The sequence below is a fragment of the Pseudophryne corroboree genome (genome assembly GCF_028390025.1).
Source record: "Pseudophryne corroboree isolate aPseCor3 chromosome 3 unlocalized genomic scaffold, aPseCor3.hap2 SUPER_3_unloc_63, whole genome shotgun sequence".
Classification (NCBI taxonomy): Eukaryota; Metazoa; Chordata; class Amphibia; order Anura; family Myobatrachidae; genus Pseudophryne; species Pseudophryne corroboree.
Genome location: NW_026967556.1, coordinates 470,789 through 490,966, shown reverse-complemented (window position 1 = coordinate 490,966; position 20,178 = coordinate 470,789). Strand labels below are relative to the sequence as shown.

The 20,178-nt window shown below is 42.7% G+C and overlaps 2 protein-coding genes across 2 annotated transcripts in view; one reads left to right on the top strand and one right to left on the bottom strand.

Annotated features, from left to right (window-relative positions):
- The window catches only part of LOC134984561 (zinc finger protein 271-like), a 130,525-nt gene that overhangs the window by 46,849 nt on the left and 63,498 nt on the right, over positions 1-20,178 (top strand). The gene's annotated exons all lie outside the window — the stretch shown is intronic.
- Positions 6,440-19,271, bottom strand: LOC134984560 (gastrula zinc finger protein XlCGF17.1-like). Its single transcript, XM_063950116.1, has 2 exons — positions 19,031-19,271; positions 6,440-12,171 (listed from the first exon to the last, which is right to left on the bottom strand). The coding sequence occupies exons 1-2, from the start codon at positions 19,122-19,124 to the stop codon at positions 11,093-11,095; spliced, it is 1,173 nt and encodes a 390-aa protein (XP_063806186.1). The 5' UTR covers positions 19,125-19,271; the 3' UTR covers positions 6,440-11,092.

The following is a 20,178-nucleotide window of genomic DNA, read 5'->3' as shown; positions in this document are numbered from 1 at the left end:
GAACCAAAAAAGCTCCAAGCCATCCTTAGTTGGGCGCAACCCACCAATTTAAAAGCAATTCAGCGCTTTTTAGGGTTTGCAAACTACTATAGAAGATTTATTCACTCTTTCTCTGACCTAGTTGCTCCCATTGTGGCACTTACTAAGAAGGGAGCAGATCCTACCAATTGGTCATGTGAAGCGGAGTTATCTTTTCAGGCCTTAAAACAAGCCTTTGTCTCAGCCCCTGTCCTTAGACATCCCAACCCAGAATTACCTTTCATTGTTGAGGTGGATGCCTCGGAGGTTGGAGTAGGGGCTATCCTTTCTCAGAAGGATCCAGATTCCCTTGAGTTACATCCTTGTGCCTTTATGTCCAGGAAATTCTCATCTGCAGAATCCAACTACGATGTTGGTAACCGGGAATTGCTGGCTATTAAATGGGCTTTCGAGGAGTGGAGACATTGGCTTGAAGGAGCTACCCACACCATTTCAGTTTTGACTGATCACAAAAATCTTCAATACATTGAATCGGCTAAACGACTGAATGCCCGACAGGCTCGTTGGGCTTTATTTTTTACTCGTTTCAAATTCATTATCACCTTCAGACCAGGTTCCAAGAATACCAAGGCAGATGCCCTGTCACGCAGTTTCCTTCCGGTTCAAGACAACAGTCCTGTTACTCCCATACTTCCGCCTTCAGTCATTCAGGCAGGTCTCACACAGGATGTATTTTCCCAATTAAAGTTGCTTCAACATCAAGCTCCGGGAAATACTCCTGATGGTCGTCTTTTTGTTCCTGAGTTTTTGAGAGCAACTGTTTTGGCGGAATTTCATGATAGCAAAGTTGCAGGGCATCCGGGAATCGCTAAGACTTTGGAATTAGTATCCCGCTCAGTATGGTGGCCTGGTCTTTCCAAAGACATTAAAGAGTTTGTTTTTTCGTGTCAGGTCTGTGCACAGCATAAAGTTCCCCGTTCTTTGCCTATTGGTCAACTTATGCCCTTGAAAGTTCCTCTTAGGCCATGGTCGCATATCTCCATGGATTTTGTGGTGGATCTCCCTCTGTCAGCCGGATGTCGAGTCATATGGGTGGTAGTGGACCGTTTTAGCAAGATGGCCCATTTTATTGCTCTTCCCCGATTGCCATCTGCCCAGGGATTGGCAGTCGTGTTCCTCCGTCATGTTTTCAGACTCCATGGGTTACCCACTGATATTGTTTCTGACAGGGGTCCACAATTCATTGCGCAATTTTGGAAGTCTTTTTGTGCTTCGTTAAAGATGAAATTATCATTAACCTCCGGCTATCATCCACAATCCAATGGACAGACTGAGCGAGTTAACCAATCTCTAAAACAATATTTGCGTCTGTACTCGGCCAAACTCCAAAATGACTGGTCTGAGTTTCTTCCATTGGCGGAGTTTGCTTATAATAATGCCTGTCATTCCTCCACCAATGTGTCTCCATTTTTTGCAGTTTTTGGTTTCCACCCCAGAGCTAATTCATTTTTTCAACATTCCTCTGTCTCCTCTCTGGCCCTGACCTCTCATCTTAAACTTATTTGGAAAAAAGTGCACCTGGCTCTCAGAAAAGCAGCTTTCCGGGAAAAGAAATTTTCTGACAGGCTCCGGCGGCCGTGCACTTTTAAAGTAGGAGACAGGGTGTGGTTGTCGACTCGTAACATCAAACTTCGACAAACCTCAGCCAGATTGGGTCCTAGATTTATTGGACCATTTCTCATTATCAAAAAAGTCAATCCAGTTGCTTTCCGGTTACGTTTACCAAAAACTTTACGGATCGGAAATACCTTCCATTGCTCATTGCTTAAACCATATGTTTCGTCCAGCAGATTTCCTCGTAAAAAATCTCAGGGGAGATCACCAGTTAATGTACAGGGTCAGCAAGAGTTCTTGGTTGAGAAGGTTCTCGATTCCAAGTTGTCCCGGGGTCGGCTTTATTTTTTGGTGCATTGGAGAGGTTATGGGCCAGAGGAAAGGTCGTGGGTCCTGGATGAAGACCTTCATGCCCCAAAGCTCAAAAGGGCATTTTTTCGTGAATTTCCTCGGAAACCTGGCTTTAGGGGTTCCTTGACCCCTCCTCAAGGGGGGGTACTGTTAGGCGCCGGGGTCCGCTCGGCCGTGCGGCCCGGCGCCTAGCAACCAGGGACGCCGTGCGCGTTCAGCCGCCGGCTCCCTGGCAACGCTAAGACGCCGGGCGCACGGAGCCGCCTCTGGCCTTAGCAACGGGGACGCCACGTGCAGCCGCGTTCCCCGTTGCTGGGGCTATCCTCATTACCCTGATTATGTGCTGGCCGTGCAGCATGCAAGCTGCACGGCATTTCTATTTGATTGTCCTGTCTGGATCTTGATTGGAGGGTGCCTGAATAAAGGCACCCTCAGGACTTCTTACAGACGCCGGTGATAGCTTCCTGTTTGCCTGTGTCTGCTGCAGAGAGTTCCCAGTCCCGGTCTATTTGGTTGTTCCTGACCTCGGAGATCCTGTACTCGGAAGTTTACTATCTGTTCCTGGAGTCTGACCGAGCACCTTTAACATCTGGTGGTGTTCGTGAGTCGCGGCGCAGCCGTGTGTTGCGGCTTGTCCGCTTACTATTTATTATTTTGTTTAATTGTGTTCTGGAGCTTTTGCGGAGGATTCCGCTTCCACAGATCCACTCTGGTGTCCTGCGGTGCCGGATAGGAGTGTCGGATCAGTGGATCTTTGGTTGTCCTTTTCCCTGGCGGCTAGTCCGCACATACCTTTTGATTTAGTTAGTTAGCTTGTAACCCCTGGCCTGGTTGCTTAGTCAGAGGGCCCCTTGTTATCACCCTGTCTCGGACTTCCCCTTGTCTCCCATTAAGACCTGCGGGGGCATCGGGGTTGGGCAGACATAATCCGCCCTTCGAACGCGGCTGCCATGGGCTCAAGCAACCATAGTCTCGCAGGGGATTTCTGATAACACGGGCGAGACAACGGAGTTAGGGCGCCAGGGGTTACTAGGCTATCCAGCTCCCACAACCAGCTTATTTTCCTGTACTCAGATCCCTGCCATAAGATCTCCTTCGGTCTGGAGTACAGGAATCATAACACACATTCAATATACTGGTTAGTACTTATAGGCTTGTTATACTTCATGTCAATGCTTAGTAGAATGTAGTACAGAGGTGTGCTTGTAGCTTTAATAAGACTTTAATGAGACTCCCTATAGTCACATGAGGCATCTGTATTCAGGATCATATCTTATTCAATCAGTGGGGATGAATATCTTCCTCATTATTATACTTATAGACAATACTTAGTAGAATGTAGTACAGAGGTGTGCTTGTAGCTTTAATAAGACTTTAATGAGACTCCCTATAGTCGCATGAGGCATCTGTATTCAGGATCATATCTTATTCAGTCAGTGAGGATGAATATCTTCCTCATTATTATACTTATAGACAATACTTAGTAGAATGCAGTACAGAGGTGTGCTTGTAGCTTTAATAAGACTTTAATGAGACTCCCTGTAGTCACATGAGGCATCTGTATTCAGGATCATATCTTATTCAATCAGTGGGGATGAATATCTTCCTCACTCATTAATGTCTATATATTGAGTATTCATCAACTATGCAGGATGCTAATACGCCACTTAGGGGTGGCACCTTTGGTAATGAGGGAATAAGTATATCTAAATCGGAAAGGAAGTGTTTTCATTTTATAAATGCATCTCTCTTTGAATTTTTGAATTACGAGACCTTGCATATTGATAGATTCCTTGCTGCCCTTAGAGATATAAGCATGCCCCTTTAATTGTGTCGACTATTCTTAAATGGCACAGCCTGTCAACTGCTCTCTATAATATTCCTATATCTGTTGCACTGGTTAATGCCAAGATACTCAGTCTATTTGCACTGGTTAACTTGTATCTTGTATGTCTCTAAATGACTGCCAGGCAGCCTCGGGAATTAGCTGTGAAACAATGTTGCATTCCTGTCTATTTGTTAAATTCCAACCCTCAGAATCACTGCTGGCTTACTGACTTGAGTACACAGCACTTGTCTGCTACGTTCAGGCAATCACTGTCTATCTGTTACACTGCAGCAGAACATTTGTTAGTTAATCTGATACTGTTTGAACTAAACATTGAAAGAAGTGTAGTTAGCTGTAGCTTAATCTCCTGTCTATCTGCTAGCTAGTACCATAAATGCTAGTGGAATTTACTAGTCACATTAAACAGAACTGGTTAAACATTTCATTAATATTAGAGCAAGGACATAGACAAATCGCGGACAAACGCTGCCCACACGCGTGTTCCGACGTTACTCTGACAGCTTCGTCAGCCCTTGATGAAGTCCTGTTGATGACGGACGAAACGCGTTGGAACTACCTGCTGACACTTCCTCTTATGGACAGATAAGCCATATATATTTCTGAATTCTGTACGCATGCATTACAGATATTTTATGGACAGATAAGCTTGATATAATCTTTTATTCTGTACGCATGATATACAGCTATTCTTGTACTTTTATGTATTTTTATGTTCTTTTACGTCATCTCGTGTATTAAATATTTATATCTTTTATATATACACTGCCCAGGCTATTTATTGATTGTACCTTGGGAATATGCTGGTTCCCTAATTGAGCCTAATGACTCTCGGCAGTGATATGATTTTGAAATTTTAAAACGGTACACACTATGTTTGCTCTTCTTTGTTTTTTCTACATGTATTAAGGGACAAAGAAGTACCCCTTGAACTAAGCTTCTCTGGTTTTAAGATAAGTTGTCTAAACTGGCTTTACCATAGCCTTTCTTGATACCTTCATTATTTTCACCTTGTTATACAAATTACACTCTTGGGCGCTTGTATTCACCAATTCTTTTAAATACTTATGTGTGCATACTGTCAAAGTCGAACAATATTATAATCCACCATGCCTAGCACTAACCCCATGCACATGCCCGCTGCGCGTACACATGCTCTCCCGTGCGTGCGCATATTCGCAGTTGCGTGACGGCGCTTCCACAGCCGTGCGCTTTGGCGCGTGGTATGCGCATTTATGGTAGAGTTTGTGTGCGTCTAGCGAGCGACTCGATCGCTACATAGTTAAACAAAATAGTGTGTTTTATAGGTAATATTCCCCTTAACAATATCAGCAAGTTTTTTCAGTGTAAACGGTTCGTGGACAAGGGAATTCCTCTTTGCATCATACAAAGGGTCAGATAGAGTTTGAGCGGTGGTGTTTAGTATCCAGCTGTAGATTATTTTACTAGTAATATTTTGGTGTTGGTTAGGAAGAGATCGGTCGCTCCAGCGTATAGCTATGTATAAAAGTAGTTTATGGACTTTAAATGTATTTGCTGTTTTATTACACATGCGGTGGGAATCCTGAGGATACCTCCCACCTGAGCGGTTGGAGAGAGACACATCCCCCCTGTATGAACCCACCTATGACCTTTTGTAATAATGCAGAGAAACATTCCTGTGTCCAATGAACAATGAGATTGTAGGGACCATTGTATTGTTACTGTATGTTGTAAATATAAGGACCACCATTGCTGGGGCAGTCTCACACTCTCTGCAAAGTTTTCACACTGAAGGCTGGTTTCCAGGACTGCGATTTATTCCCATGTATGTAAGTTCACTATAGCCATTCTTTCTCTTTGTGTATGCCATTCATTCTATATATGTGTGCTTGTATTTGCGATCGCATTGCTAATGTTTATATCTTATTTCTTGTTATTCTGTTTAGATATTGATGTTAGGTTTGTAGTGTATAAGCTGTAATTGTTTTTCCCTTATATATATATTTATATATATATACTAAAGAATCTTCTAAGAAGGTGTTGGATCCTCACTAAGTGTTGTGTGTTTCACCATTTATTACTAAGGGTTTCTGTGCATCTCAATCGCTCAAATGGCTTGCTTAATAAGAAGGTTAACCAGTGTTACATCATTACAGTATCTCAGTACTAAGGTTTACAGTATAAGAATATTCTGTGTTTAAGGTTTAAAAGGTTATTGACTGTGTGTGCGCTCGCTGTGTGTATTCCGTACACCCAGCGCAGCGCGTACGTTACTTGCGTACCACGTGCAAAGTCTTTGTACGCAAATAGCGTACAAAGTGCGTAGCACGTGCACATGGTTTAGCGGCCATAACGGCTTCACGGTATTAGTACATAGCTTACTGTTTTTAGGATATATTTGACTCTGGCAATACCAAGCACATGTGTATGTACTATAAGCTGCCGCTCATATAATATATTGAGAAGTGTTTTTTATTCTGTTACACAAGGTTACTCTCACTTAAGGTATAGATAACACAAAGCTGCACCTAAGCGCCGTAGTCTTCATTTATATCTATATATATATATATATATATATATATTAAATGTTGACAAGAATTATCAGACTGGTGTACAATTAAGAGCAATAATAGATAATAGGACATAGGAACAAATACGCGGATACACTTTTAATCTTTAATCACATTTATTATCTTTATTGCACTTGTGGTATATGTTGTATATGTCTTGATTTTAACCTCTATGTTTCGTCTACACTCATAGTTTGTGTGTTAGTTATTGTCACACTATTTTAAACCTTATATGAATAAAAGTTATATTTTAGGAATTTTTCAGACGGGTGTGACAACCAGGTTACTCCCTTCTTTGTGCATCGACAATACAGCCTCTCTCTCTTTCTCCATATGTATCCTCATATCTAACAATTTAGCTGTGATATATACTTTGACTTTTAGCTCCGTCATTTCAAAAATGGAAAAATCTTTGGAACAGTGGCACGATTTACCTTTTCATTGTTAGGCAGGTTGGAGGTGGTCAAGTCTATTCTCCTACCCAAACTGATGTACCCAATGCAAATGCTGCCACTTAAATTGACTAAGAAAGACATTAAACATATTGATAAGATTTGCTCCAAATGTATTTGGAAATCTAAGAAACCTAGAATTGCCTCATGGAAAATGAGATGCCCAAAATCAAATGGAGGATTGGGCTTACTGGATCTTCCGCATTACTCCAGAGCACTTTTAGTTAGATTCGCACTAGATTGGCTGACAGAGGGTAGCTTGTTCACGGATTATGAACTAGAACGAGGTTACTTTTATCCATACTCTCCGGGAGCTCTTCTACTTACCCAGAGACGTCTTCTTCCTAAACATATTAGTACTAACCTGCTATAGATGAAGCATGGGGCGCAGTGAACGTCACATTGCATAGAAATACGACCAGAAGGGAGTGGATACCCATTTGGGGTAACCCCTCCTTTACACCAGGAATGGAGAACTTGGCCTGTTTGAGACTGAGCTCGAAGGAGCTTCGAGACGTATCGCAAGTGTTTGACCCTGGAGGTAATATAAAATCTTATAGGGTTTTACAATGTGAATTTAATCTTCATAGTAGTAGCCTATTTTCCCTGATGCAAGTCACACAATTCACCATGTCTATACCCTCTAGCTCTGTGACAGAATTGACTTTAGACCCTTTAAACCATGTCCTCTCTAGGTTTTCAGAAAAAAAGTATAAAACCAGAATACTGTATGGGATACTAATGAAAACCAACACACCCAAATGAATTGATCATTTTCGGAAGCCCTGGTTTAAGGATATACCATCTTTATTAAAGGACAATACCTTATTTAAATATTATGACAGAACCCTTAGGACACTAAGAGCCTCCGTCTTACAGGAGGTTCATGTCAAAATGCTTTTTAGAGCATATGTGGCCCAAGGTCAGAGAAAGCACTACATGGAGGACGTATCTGGACGATGTCCAAAGTGTGGTGCTCCCTCAGCGACAATATTTCATAATATATGGAACTGCAGAAAAATTAAAAAGTTTTGGTATAAAGTAGTTTCTTATATAAACTCCACTCTAGCACTACATGTAAATTTGGACCCTAGTCCCCTACTTTTCGATCATTTGACAATTGGAAATTGGGGGTGTCTAACTCTCGATTCCTTTTCTGATGAACCTTGTGACAGTGGCAAAAAAAGTGATTATGAATTCTTGGATCTCTAGTCACACTCCATCACTGAGAGAGGTAGATGATCTCCTTATGAGGTATATGTATTATGATCGATATGAGACGACTCAAGACAACCCGGAGAAAGATTTGAACTTTCTCCGGAAGTGGGGAGTTTTCATTTCATCAAAATCAATAGAGATGCAAGCCTACATCTATGTCTCCCTAGATACGTCTAGATAACCTTAGCTATAGGTCACAAGTATTTCTGAGATGTTTCAGGTGGATAGCTGCTCCCCCTTTAAGTATTTGCTGAAACAATGGAGATGCAAGCCCACATCTATGTCTCCCTAGATACGTCTAGATAACCTTAGCTATAGGTCACAAGTATTTCTGAGATGTTTAGGTGGATAGCTGCTCCCCCTTTAAGTATTTACTGAATCAATACAATTGCTGAATAGTTTGAAGTTAAGTCAGTTACGATATATCGATGGATCCTGGCAGATTTAGGAGACAAACCCCAAACTACCCCTCATCCAACCCCCTCAAATCCCCCCTCTCTATTCTTTCTTTCTTTCCTTCTTATGTTCTTTGTTAGTTTGTCTATATATTTTTACTGTTATACAGAATCTGTACGATAAATACGTCAAAGGCGTACTGCCGGCTGAAAAATACAGTATCACTATGCCTATTTAGTTTAACCCCTAATGAGAGCTTATTGCTATATACAACACACTTCTGGAAAAGATGTTTTCCCTTTATTTTGGAAATTTCTATGCTAGATGTAAATCATGTGTCGGTCGTGCTAAATTTTTCTAATATGACTTTGTCTTTTATGTCTTATTTTGTTCATGTAAATTGAAAAAAAAAAAAATGTAAAAAAAAAAATGACATCTGCTGTTATCCCACTGAATGAGGTAGACCGATTACAAGTAGCGCAATAATAATAATGTATAATGGGCATAGGTGTGTAATAATGTGTAATGGGCATAACGGTTTGCAGCATAATATGTTAATGGTATTACGGATGTGTAATACTGTGCAATGGGCATTACACTGTGTAATAATGTGCAATGGGCATTACGCTGTGTAATAATGTGTAACGGATGTATAATAATGTGTAATGGGCATTACACTGTGTAATAATGTGTAACGGATGTATAATAATGTGTAATGGGCATAACGGTGTGTAGCATTAGGTGTAATGGGCATTACGGTGTGTAATAATGTGTAATGGGCATAACAGTGTGTAGCATTAGGTGTAATGGGCATTACGGTGTGTAATAATGTGTAATGAGCATTACGGTGTGTAGCATTAGATGTAATGGGCATAACAGTGTGTAATAATGTGTAACGGTGCTGGAGATGGGTTTCTATTTTCAGCTGGGTGCTCATAAATGAAGTTGCTATTTGTGCGTTACTATACAGGTTGTATGACATAGGTGTGTACATTACACTTGTACTTTGTAGATAAATTGTGTATAATATTTTTCCCACAGATGTGTCAGCAGAGGAAAATCACAAATTCTGGTCTGAATTCATTGAATTGTATCACGAGAACGAGTTCCTGTGCCGTGTGATAAGCGTGGACTATGCCAACAGGACACAGAGGAATCGGGCATATGACCAGCTGATCAGATACAATAGAGACAGGAACAGCTAACAGTGTTTTTATAGGAGCACAAGAAGTACATGTATTCACAACGTTCAGGAGACGGGACGGATGAGGTTTACAAGCCAACGCTGTGGTTTTATGACCTCATGAAAATCACTTTGGAGCAAGAGCCAAGGATAAGGTCACAGTGTAATCTGGATCCGGATTCTCCCACTCTTGTGGAAGAGGAGACATCGGAGAGTCTGGATCTGGTAAATACACACACATTTGTATTGTATTGTACACACACATTTTTACATGGAGTTCAGTTTTGTTTTATATTGCAGGATATTACACCGGAGTTGGAAGTGGAGTCTACCATGAGTGAGGCAACTGAAGTGGACAACCCAACCCCACAGCCACGACCCCTGAAACAGCGGAGTTCATCTGGAAACCAACTTCTGCCCCGCCCAGATCACAACAGTTGTTTACTCACGTTGAGGAGGTTCTTAATAGGGCCCTGGACTGGAGCAAACTTGGCAATTACATCGCGGCGGAGATGCGACTGATGAATGAGGGTCAAAAGAAGATCTACAAGCATCTGGTACTTGATGCTATCTGACATGCAAATGATGAGTGTCTTGTCAAGGCATGTGAGATAACACCACCTGCCAGATGCTGTCCCCCAAATGTGACCCCACCCACCTACCCACATCACCAACCCATGCAGTATGCACCAGGAAACCCTCAACAATCGAGCTGTTTTCAGCCAGGACCCACACAGCCCACCCCCTCCTCCCACTCCAGCGCGTCGTCCAGTGGTACGTATTTAGACATGCTGAGTACACAGTCCTCTGTACTGGACGATACTCATTTTTTAAATTATTAGATTTTTTTCAAACTGGTTTTTTAGTTGTTTCAAAAATTGTTGTTGCCCTTACCCTAGTCTCTTGCTCCAAGTGTCCTGTATTGAGGTGATTAGTACCCCAGCGTTGGTTTCTTGACCTCATTGTCCCGGACTTGTGATCATTGTGATCTATGCACTTCTTAAGTTCTTTCTAAAAGCAATGTTCAGAAATCTGCACTTTATCTTCTCTCCCCAATGTATGGTGGTAGCAAAGATATTCTGTGGGATACGCCTGATTCCTCTACTGGCTACTGTTGGCACAGTCCTTGCAAAAAAGGCTCTTGTTCTCCTGATAGAGTCAATGAAGGAAGACCAGAATTGGCAATTTTTTTATATATTTTTTTTATAGATAAAGTTTTTTGGGGAAAAATTGCGTTGTGTTTTTGTTTAATTAATGGTTGTTAATGCAAATGTCATTTTGTGTAACATGCCTTTGTAAAAATCAGAGGGTCAGCGAGACGTTATGGAGCCAATGTATCATTTACTATTTGCTGTACTTCCCACAAAACAACCGTACCTCCCAAATGTAAGTAGAAGGGACTGCAGCAGGTATCTCCCATACCTTCATACATGGACGTTTCCAGGCAAGGGTCAGGTAAGTTTATTATGAGTGATGTCTATTGTGTGCAACATGAGATGATTTATTTCTCAGAGCAAGAAAATGGCTTCTCACCTGTGTGACTTCTCTCATGATGAATAAGATGTGATTTCTGTGCAAAACATTTCCCACACTCAGTGCAAGAAAATGGCTTCTCACCTGTGTGAGTTTGCTGATGTCTTAAAAGAACTGATTTCCGTGCAAAACATTTCCCACACTCAGTGCAAGAAAATGGCCTCTCACCTGTGTGACTTCTCTCATGATTAATAAGATTTGATTTCTGTGCAAAAAATTTCCCACACTCAGAGCAAGAAAATGGCTTCTCACCTGTGTGACTTCTCTGATGTCTAACAAGATCTGATTTGATTGCAAAACATTTCCCACACTCAGAACATGGAAATGGATTCTCACCTGTGTGACTTCTCTGATGTATAACAAGATCTGATTTCCGTGCAAAACATTTCCCACACTCAGAGCAAGAAAATGGCTTCTCACCTGTGTGACTTCTCTGATGTCTAACAAGATCTGATTTGAGTGCAAAACATTTCCCACACTCAGAGCAAGAAAATGGATTCTCACCTGTATGACTTCTCTGATGTCTAACAAGATCTGATTTCCGTGCAAAACATTTCCCACACTCAGAGCAGAAAAATGGCTTCTCACCTGTGTGACTTCTCTGGTGTATAACAAGATGTGATTTCTGCGCAAAACATTTCCCACACTCAGAACAAGAAATTGGCTTCTCGCCTGTGTGACGTTTCTGATGTATAACAAGATGTGATTTGTGCGTAAAACATTTCCCACACTCAGAGCATATCAGTGGCCTCTCACCTGCCTTACCTGTCTGTTGGTTAATAAGCTTTGTGTTCTGTGTAAAACATTTGGCATCTACAGAACAGGGAAACACTGTATCTACTCTCAGAGCTGTAACAGATGCACCAATATCAGAGTGATCAGGAGAACATTTCCCAGGATCAGAGAGATCAGCTGATATAGTTGGATGTATAATTGGGGTAATGGGGTTATCTCCCGGAGAATCCTGTCTACTGTCATTATCTTTTATGTCACAATCCGGGGATAACATTAGATGTCCTTCTGAGATGTTCCTGCTTGTGTGTCCATCTGCTGGAAATAAAATACATTATGGAAATGTGACATTTTCTGTAACAATATTAATCTTGTAAACAATAGGAGAAGACGACTCTCTGGGACAGTTAATTGTAAATGTGTGTGTATAATAAAACATAACTTTTAATGAAGGCTTTATAATAATGTCTCCTAATGTTACTCCTGGAAGCATTGGTAAGGTAGCATTCCTTTATGTGTGTGCTCATACGCTGGTAAGCCTGTACATGTGTTACTCATCCTTATATAAGGTATATTGCTACAGCAGAGTAGGTGTGGAACAAGGTATTTTACATGCAATACACTATATAATACCCTGTAATCATCATCTGCTAGGTTATAATTCACTTTTACACCCCCATCATCAGTGTCTTACATCTATTCTCTCAATAGTAATAAGGATGATGTGTGTATGGTAAGTATGACACAGAGAATTACATATCAGAATCTATACAGCTGCCGCCATACTTCTGCTTCTCATACGTGTGCTACTGGCAGCAGTGAACATCTGAGTGAGAGTGCAGGGAAGACAGCAGAGTCTGATGAGAAAGAGATTGGATCTGCCTTTGTAGGGCTGTACCACACCTGTCACCCCTGTTAGTATATAAACTAATAAATAAGAGGAGTGTGGTCCATCCAGACGTGCTTTCTGGAGCTCTCCTCACTAAGTGGCTTCTTATCTACCCTACCTGATAGCACTCAGCCGCCGCTGGGACCAAGACCCAATCTATTAAGTCCCCCACTCCTCCTGCCCTAAAGCTGATTGCTCTGCACACTCCAGTCACTGTTCACTGCCGCAGCCTAGCGACGCCGCTGAAGCCATGGGCTGAATTCTGGGGCTAAGTGTGCCCAGTGTTTCCTGCATGCTCTATCCACCTGACTTGGAGTCGCTTTTGCCTTAGGTGGGAGCAAATGCTCTCCCGCTACTGCTGGGGACAGAACAGGCTGCCCACAGTCACCGGAACCCGGCAGAGATATTGGGAAGTGACATGGCTGCCATTTTGGATCATGGTGCCCAACCATCGCATACTTTGCCTTCAATAAGGTTTAAAATTGATATAAGCTGCTACCTGATGGCTGGACCGGGGTCACTACACTAAATTGAGGCATTTGCATGGAGGTGAAACTACCTTCTATTTATATGGTACCACTATAATCTACTTCCTCTCAATCTACATGCAGAGCCCAGTATCAAGTATCGTCTGAGTACAGCTCGTTACACTCTGATTACAACCTCACAGTATATTATTTTGTGGATTTATCCACTGAATATATTTTGCCATTTCTGTCTCTCTGTGCTGAGTACTTCACGTCTGTGATCACGCTGACCTCTAGTGGAATTTCTCGGTCATTACTGTGTTATTTGAGTTGCATTACATCATGTTTACTTGAAATTTTGGCTCAGATACCCCTGTCACCACGACTAAGAAAGTCATTTTGAACGGAGTCATCTTGATGTAACCTCCTGACAGCGTACTACTGCTCCTTTTATTTATAGATTGTTTGAATTTTCCTATCTCTGAAATGTTAGTCTCTTTGGAGCTGGTATACCATGCTTTCAAAAAAGGTTAAAAAGGTACCAAATCACCCCCACCTGTCCATCTCTTTGGTACCTCAAATTCAGGTGGTCCTTCTGAGACTGCTATATCATCATCTGCTTCTTCTTGCACAGCCCAGCAGTAATGGCTCAAGATGTCTTAAGACACTCTAGATAGTTCTGTTACTTTATGCTCTATACATTCTATGTTATCTACATTTAAGGACTGAAATAACCTCAAAACTGAACTCTAATATTCAAGCTTTGAGGTCAGATATCCGTGAGATTGGCACACGTACAGACTGAGATGAAAGAGATTGTTGTGTCTCACAAAGATCTGATTTCAGCACATGACACCCTTCAGGAAGACCCGGTCTCTATTCGTGATAAAGTCATTGATTTAGAAGACAGGTCTCGGAGAAATAATATCAGAATAATGGGCGTTCCGGATTCTGTTACAAATGCTAAGATTTATGATTATGCCACGGTCCTCTTTTCAGAAACTTTCACCGAAGGCTTCTGCCGCGGACCTTCTTATTAATAGGATCCAGACTCCCAAAGTCAAAACAGGCCCCTATCCAAGCACCGAGGGACACTCTGCTCAGGGTCCACTTTTTCATATTAAGGAATGCATTCTACAGGCTGCTTTGTCTTCCTCATCCACAGCTGAGTGCCTGGATAATCTGCAGATATTTTCGGATATTTCTCCTGTGACGCTGGCCCAAAGGCTTCTATTCCACACAAGGAACTGTACAATACAAATAGGGTTTTCCTACTAAGCTTATTGTAATGCGAAATAGCGCCTTCACAGTGATACCTTCACCCGAGGATGGCCCTGCTATTCTGAAAAAGTGGAACATTCGTGTTGACAGTCCTTCTTGACACTTCACCTAAACCAATCCCGGAGGAGTTGTCTTCAGTGTCTAAGTAATATGATAAAGGAGTAAGACTGTTAGAGACACTCAGAGTTTGTTTCCTACTGTAACATGTGCCAACTGGGACTAAGTTACTGGGCATGGATCTCTATTTGGCCCAGATTTATTTACTCGTTATAGGTTTAAAAACGTATCTTTTTATCTTTATTTCCTGACCTACTTAATTGCTATATGGTCTGATAATCTTTCCACTGTTATGTTTCATAATACCTTTCTAGAATATTTGGTTGTTCAGGCAAAGCATGACTGATCCGTCTAACATCCTGTTGCCCTTATACCTGTGTTGGTAGTACCTAAATTGGATATCTGGCCATGTTCTTAGCCTTTACCTTCTTTGGATACATTGAGATTTGATATTTCTTTGTACAATTGTTACTATGATGACTAGATTTTGCACTCTCGTATGGCTACTTGGGGTAGTCGGTGGGTTTTCCTTTTAGGCCCGACCGCCACCTTTTTCTACCTTTCTGTCACGGTACCCTAGTGACGGAATCTCTAGCTCCTTTATGGACACTATTTCTGTTTGTCTCCCATATTTGTTCCCTATTTAATTTTTTGGGTTATTTGATAGTTTGAAGTATGCACACGTCCTACAGACTCTATTGGACTTTATACAGATGATCTTAGATGTTTCATACCATGATCTGATCCCTATCATGGTGAAGTTTTTAAGTCTTAATGTAAAAGGTCTTAATTCTCCCAGTAAGAGATGTCTTGCAATAACATATTTCACTGACCAGAAGGAGGCGGTGGTAGACATTCAGGAATCACATGTTCCATTGCAGTCTTACCCTCAGTTTACCAATAACTACCCAACATGCTATATCTCCTGTGGTGTAGCCATCCTTTCTAATAGATCCTGCCCCATTCATCTGGAAAGCAAGTGGGTGGATTGCAATGGTAGATATTGGATTCTTGTTGGGAAGATTCATAATAAATATGTCACCCTCACTTCTCTCTATGCCCCTCATGCCAGACAGCCCCGATTTCTTAAATATTTCTTTGCAAAAGCTACCAGAAATTGCACTTCTCCTTATGGGAAATTTTATTCTTGCTCCAGACCCTCATCTTGATAGACCCTCCACTACTGATGAACAGACCAGTAATGTCGCCCGTTCCGTAGCTTCCTCATGCCCCCATTTATTAGCTGAATTTGACCTTTGACCTAGTGTGAAGGACATAGTGAGTGGAAAGAATATACACAACTTTTAGGCTGGATGCTTATAATAAATATATCTTCCTATTATCAGCATCTCAGATGGAAACGGTCCAGTAAGATGTTTGGGGTATTGTATTCATAAGTAGGTGAAAGGAGACAGTTGTCCATGATAAGATGAATGATGTTATACTGAATGACTACTGCACCCAGCATCACAGACCATGAATGTAATATCTGGTAAGACAATGTTAGCGTATCCTTGCAGGGTATAAAGCCTAGAGACTTACACATAGCAGGTTAGTTCTGATTGAAGCTAGTTCTGTCTGCAGCGGATATAGACTTCTATAAACCCACCTCAGTTTAATAAATTCAGACAGGGTTATTAAAGAGGGACCCTGAGGGCGACTGAACTATATTGTTTAAACTACGTAATCGATGACCATCATCTGGGACAGATCATGAAACATCTGAGATAAGAGCGGAGTATTCTAATTTGTTCTTCTTATTACTGTAACTGAGTATAACTTGTTATTTGCAGGTTCTCATTGTTGTAACTTAGAGAAATAAATGCTTATCCTTTATAATATGTCCTGTGTCAGTCTCCATATTTATCACATTGTATCCCAGAACCTGGTCATTTGAATTTTTCAAACAACATGGTCTGATCACACCCCTCTGATAGGGTCCTGGTCGCCTTTTCCCGCTACTCCTCCTTTACCACCTTGGAGATTACAGGATTATATATTAATGGATGCTGAAGGCACCAGAAGTTTGCAAGAGGCACTGTCCTCCTACTTAGACATGAACGCTCCTGAATATACTTCCATTAGGAACCATAGGTGTGCTCTTAAGGCCATGGATCAGAAGCCAGAGAAGGCCGTCATCCTAGTGCCAGGGGACAGGTAATCAGCAGGGAATGTGCAGGATTGGTTCCCATACACAAGCTCAATAAATGTATTATATACCTAAGACGACGGTAGCAAGACTCTGGTGCTGCCAACTCAGTAACAGGAGCCGTTCATTAGCCAATTCCCTGAGGCCGGCTGCTACAGGAGCATGTGGATACATGACAGGGGCTGCGCCAGATTTTTCCTAAGCATTGTGTCACGTGGCATGAGGAACCCCGAGCCTGTGCCCCAGCAAGCAGCCGCACCATGCCAGAAATAAGTGATTTATATATAGACCGGCGTGTGCTAATAGTGACACTCTCAGGGCATGTAATACCATAGGCAGGGGTACTGCTAGCACACAGTATGGCTGCTGGTAACACACAGTGACACGATGTGAGGGGGAGAGCAGGAGTATAATAGGGGCTGATGGCTCCTGATGTATGAGATACACCAGAGAGTGTGGGGAAGAGACTGCTCAGATCTCTGGGCTGGTAACACACAGTGACATGATGTGAGGAGGAGAGCAGGAGTATAATAGGGGCTGATGGCTCCTGATGTATGAGATACACCAGAGAGTGTGGGGAAGAGACTGCTCAGATCTCTGGGCTGGTAACACACAGTGACATGATGTGAGGGGGAGAGCAGGAGTATAATAGGGGCTGATGGCTCCTGATGTATGAGATACACCAGAGAGTGTGGGGAGAAGACTGGTCAGATCTCTGTGCTGGTAACACACAGTGACATAATGTGAGGGGGAGAGCATGAGTATAATAGGGGCTGATGTCTCCTGATGTATGAGATACACCAGAGAGTGTGGGGAGGAGACTGGTCAGATCTCTGGGCTGGTAACACACAGTGACATGATGTGAGGGAGAGAACAGGAGTATAATAGGGGCTGATGGCTCCTGATTTATGATATACACCAGAGAGTGTGGGGAGGAGACTGGTCAGATCTCTGGGCTGGTAACACACAGTGACATGATGTAAGGGGGAGAGCAGGAGTATAATAGGGGCTGAAGGCTCCTGATGTATGAGATACACCAGAGAGAGTGGGGAGGAGACTGGTCAGATCTCTGGGCTGGTAACACACAGTGACATGATGTGAGGAGGAGAGCAGGAGTATAATAGGGGCTGCTGGCCCCTGATGTATGAGATACACCAGGGATTGTGGGGAGGAGACTGGTCAGATCTCTGGGCTGGTAACACACAGTGACATGATGTGAGGGGGAGAGCAGGAGTATAATAGGGGCTGATGTCTCCTTATGTATGATATACACCAGAGAGTGTGGGGAGGAGACTGGTCAGATCTCTGGGCTGGTAACACACAGTGACATGATGTGAGGGGGAGAGCAGGAGTATAATAGGGGCTGAAGGCTCCTGATGTATGAGATACACCAGAGAGTGTGGGGAGGAGACTGGTCAGATCTCTGGGCTGGTAACACACAGTGAAATGATGTGAGGAGGAGAGCAGGAGTATAATGGGGGCTGATGTCTCCTGATGTATGAGATACACCAGAGAGTGTGGGAGGAGACTGGTCAGATCTCTGGGCTGATAACACACAGTGACATGATGTGAAGAGGAGAGCAGGAGTATAATAGGGGCTGATGGCTCCTGATGTATGATATACACCAGAGAGTGTGGGGAGGAGACTGGTCAGATCTCTGGGCTGGTAACACACAGTAACATGATATGAGGAGGAGAGCAGGAGTATAATAGGAGCTGATGGCTCCTGATGTATGAGATACACCAGAGAGTGTGGAGAGGAGACTGGTCAGATCTCTGGGCTGGTAACACACAGTGACATGATGTGAGGGGGAGAGCAGGAGTATAATAGGGGCTGATGTCTCCTGATGTATGAGATACACCAGAGAGTGTGGGGAGGAGACTGGTCAGATCTCTGGGCTGGTAACACACAGTGACATGATGTGAGGGGGAGAGCAGGAGTATAATAGGGGCTGATGTCTCCTGATGTATGAGATACACCAGAGAGTATGGGGAGGAGACTGGTCAGATCTCTGGGCTGGTAACACACAGTGACATGATGTGAGGGGGAGAGCAGGACTATAATAGGGGCTGATGGCTCCTGATGTATGAGATACACCAGAGAGTTTGGAGAGGAGACTGGTCAGATCTCTGGGCTGGTAACACAGTGACATGATGTGAGGGGGAGAGCAGGAGTAAAATAGGGGCTGATGGCTCCTGACTCCACACTTGGAAAATGCATATTCCGCATTAGTCTGTACTGACAGAGGAGGGTGTAGGATAAGAGATTGTTGTAGTGACTGAGCAAGGAGAATATGTGACTCTTTTCTGTAATAATTGTTTATTACTCACCTGTGCTGATATCTGTAGGGATCTCCTTCTCCTTACACTGCTGATCACCCCTCACATACGTCTCTTCTTCTCCCTCTATATCTTCTGCCTTCATATCAGTCACATACGTCTCTTCTTCTCCCTCTATATCTTCTGCCTTTATATCAGTCACATACGTCTCTTCTTCTCCCTCTGTATCTTCTGCCTTTATATCAGTCACATACGTCTCTTCTTCTCCCTCTGTATCTTCTGCCTTTATATCAGTCACATACGTCTCTTCTTCTCCCTCTATATCTTCTGCCTTTATATCAGTCACATACGTCTCTTCTTCTCCCTCTATATCTTCTGCCTTTATATCAGTCACACACGTCTCTTCTTCTCCCTCTATATCTTCAGCCTTTATATCAGTCACACACGTCTCTTCTTCTCCCTCTGTATCTTTGACTTTAATATTATTTAATTGGGCTTCACCCTATGTAAACCATTAATAAAAGATTGTAAAATTGTTTATTTCAGTAATAGATTAAACAATACAAATATAATAACACACACAGCTGCTCTACAGATCATATAGTGACAGTCACTTTGGTATATTGGATGAGACCCTAAATCCCACCTACCTGATCCTCCTGTGGGATCCTGTGATTCTCCTCTGTACAATCCTGGGAATACAGAGGACGGGGACATCTCTCTGGGGTATCTCTGTTACTGGGTCCATCTGTAGGAGACACACAGTGACTGAGAACAGTGTATAAATGTGATTATCAGATGATGTGTGTATATAGGGGGCCCCCATACCTGCTCTCCCCTGTACAATACATGACAGTCTCCTCTTACCCAGTGATGTGAGGGGCCGGTGATTCTCCATCATCATGTCCTTGTACAGACCCCTGTGTTCCTCTATATACTCCCCCTCCTGCATGGAGACATAGACAGTGACATCCTGAAACCTTATAGGAACCTGACACACACAGTGATACAGTCATCACCCAGACACATCCCCTGGTGTTACTGTATAATGTCCCATTCCCAGCAGTCACCTCTCCAGTCATCACCCAGACACATCCCCTGGTGTTACTGTATAATGCCCCATTCCCAGCAGTCACCTCTCCAGTCATCACCCAGACATGTCCCCTGGTGTTACTGTAGAATGACCCATTCCCAGCAGT

Bases quoted from the DNA above. Each gene is read 5' to 3' on its own strand.
- LOC134984560 (XM_063950116.1), bottom strand. From the start codon at position 19,124: ATGAAGGCAGAAGATATAGAGGGAGAAGAAGAGACGTATGTGAGGGGT. The intron at 12,172-19,030 runs GTGAGTAATAAA...TATTTCCAGCAG, and splicing joins CCCTACAGATATCAGCACAG to ATGGACACACAAGCAGGAAC.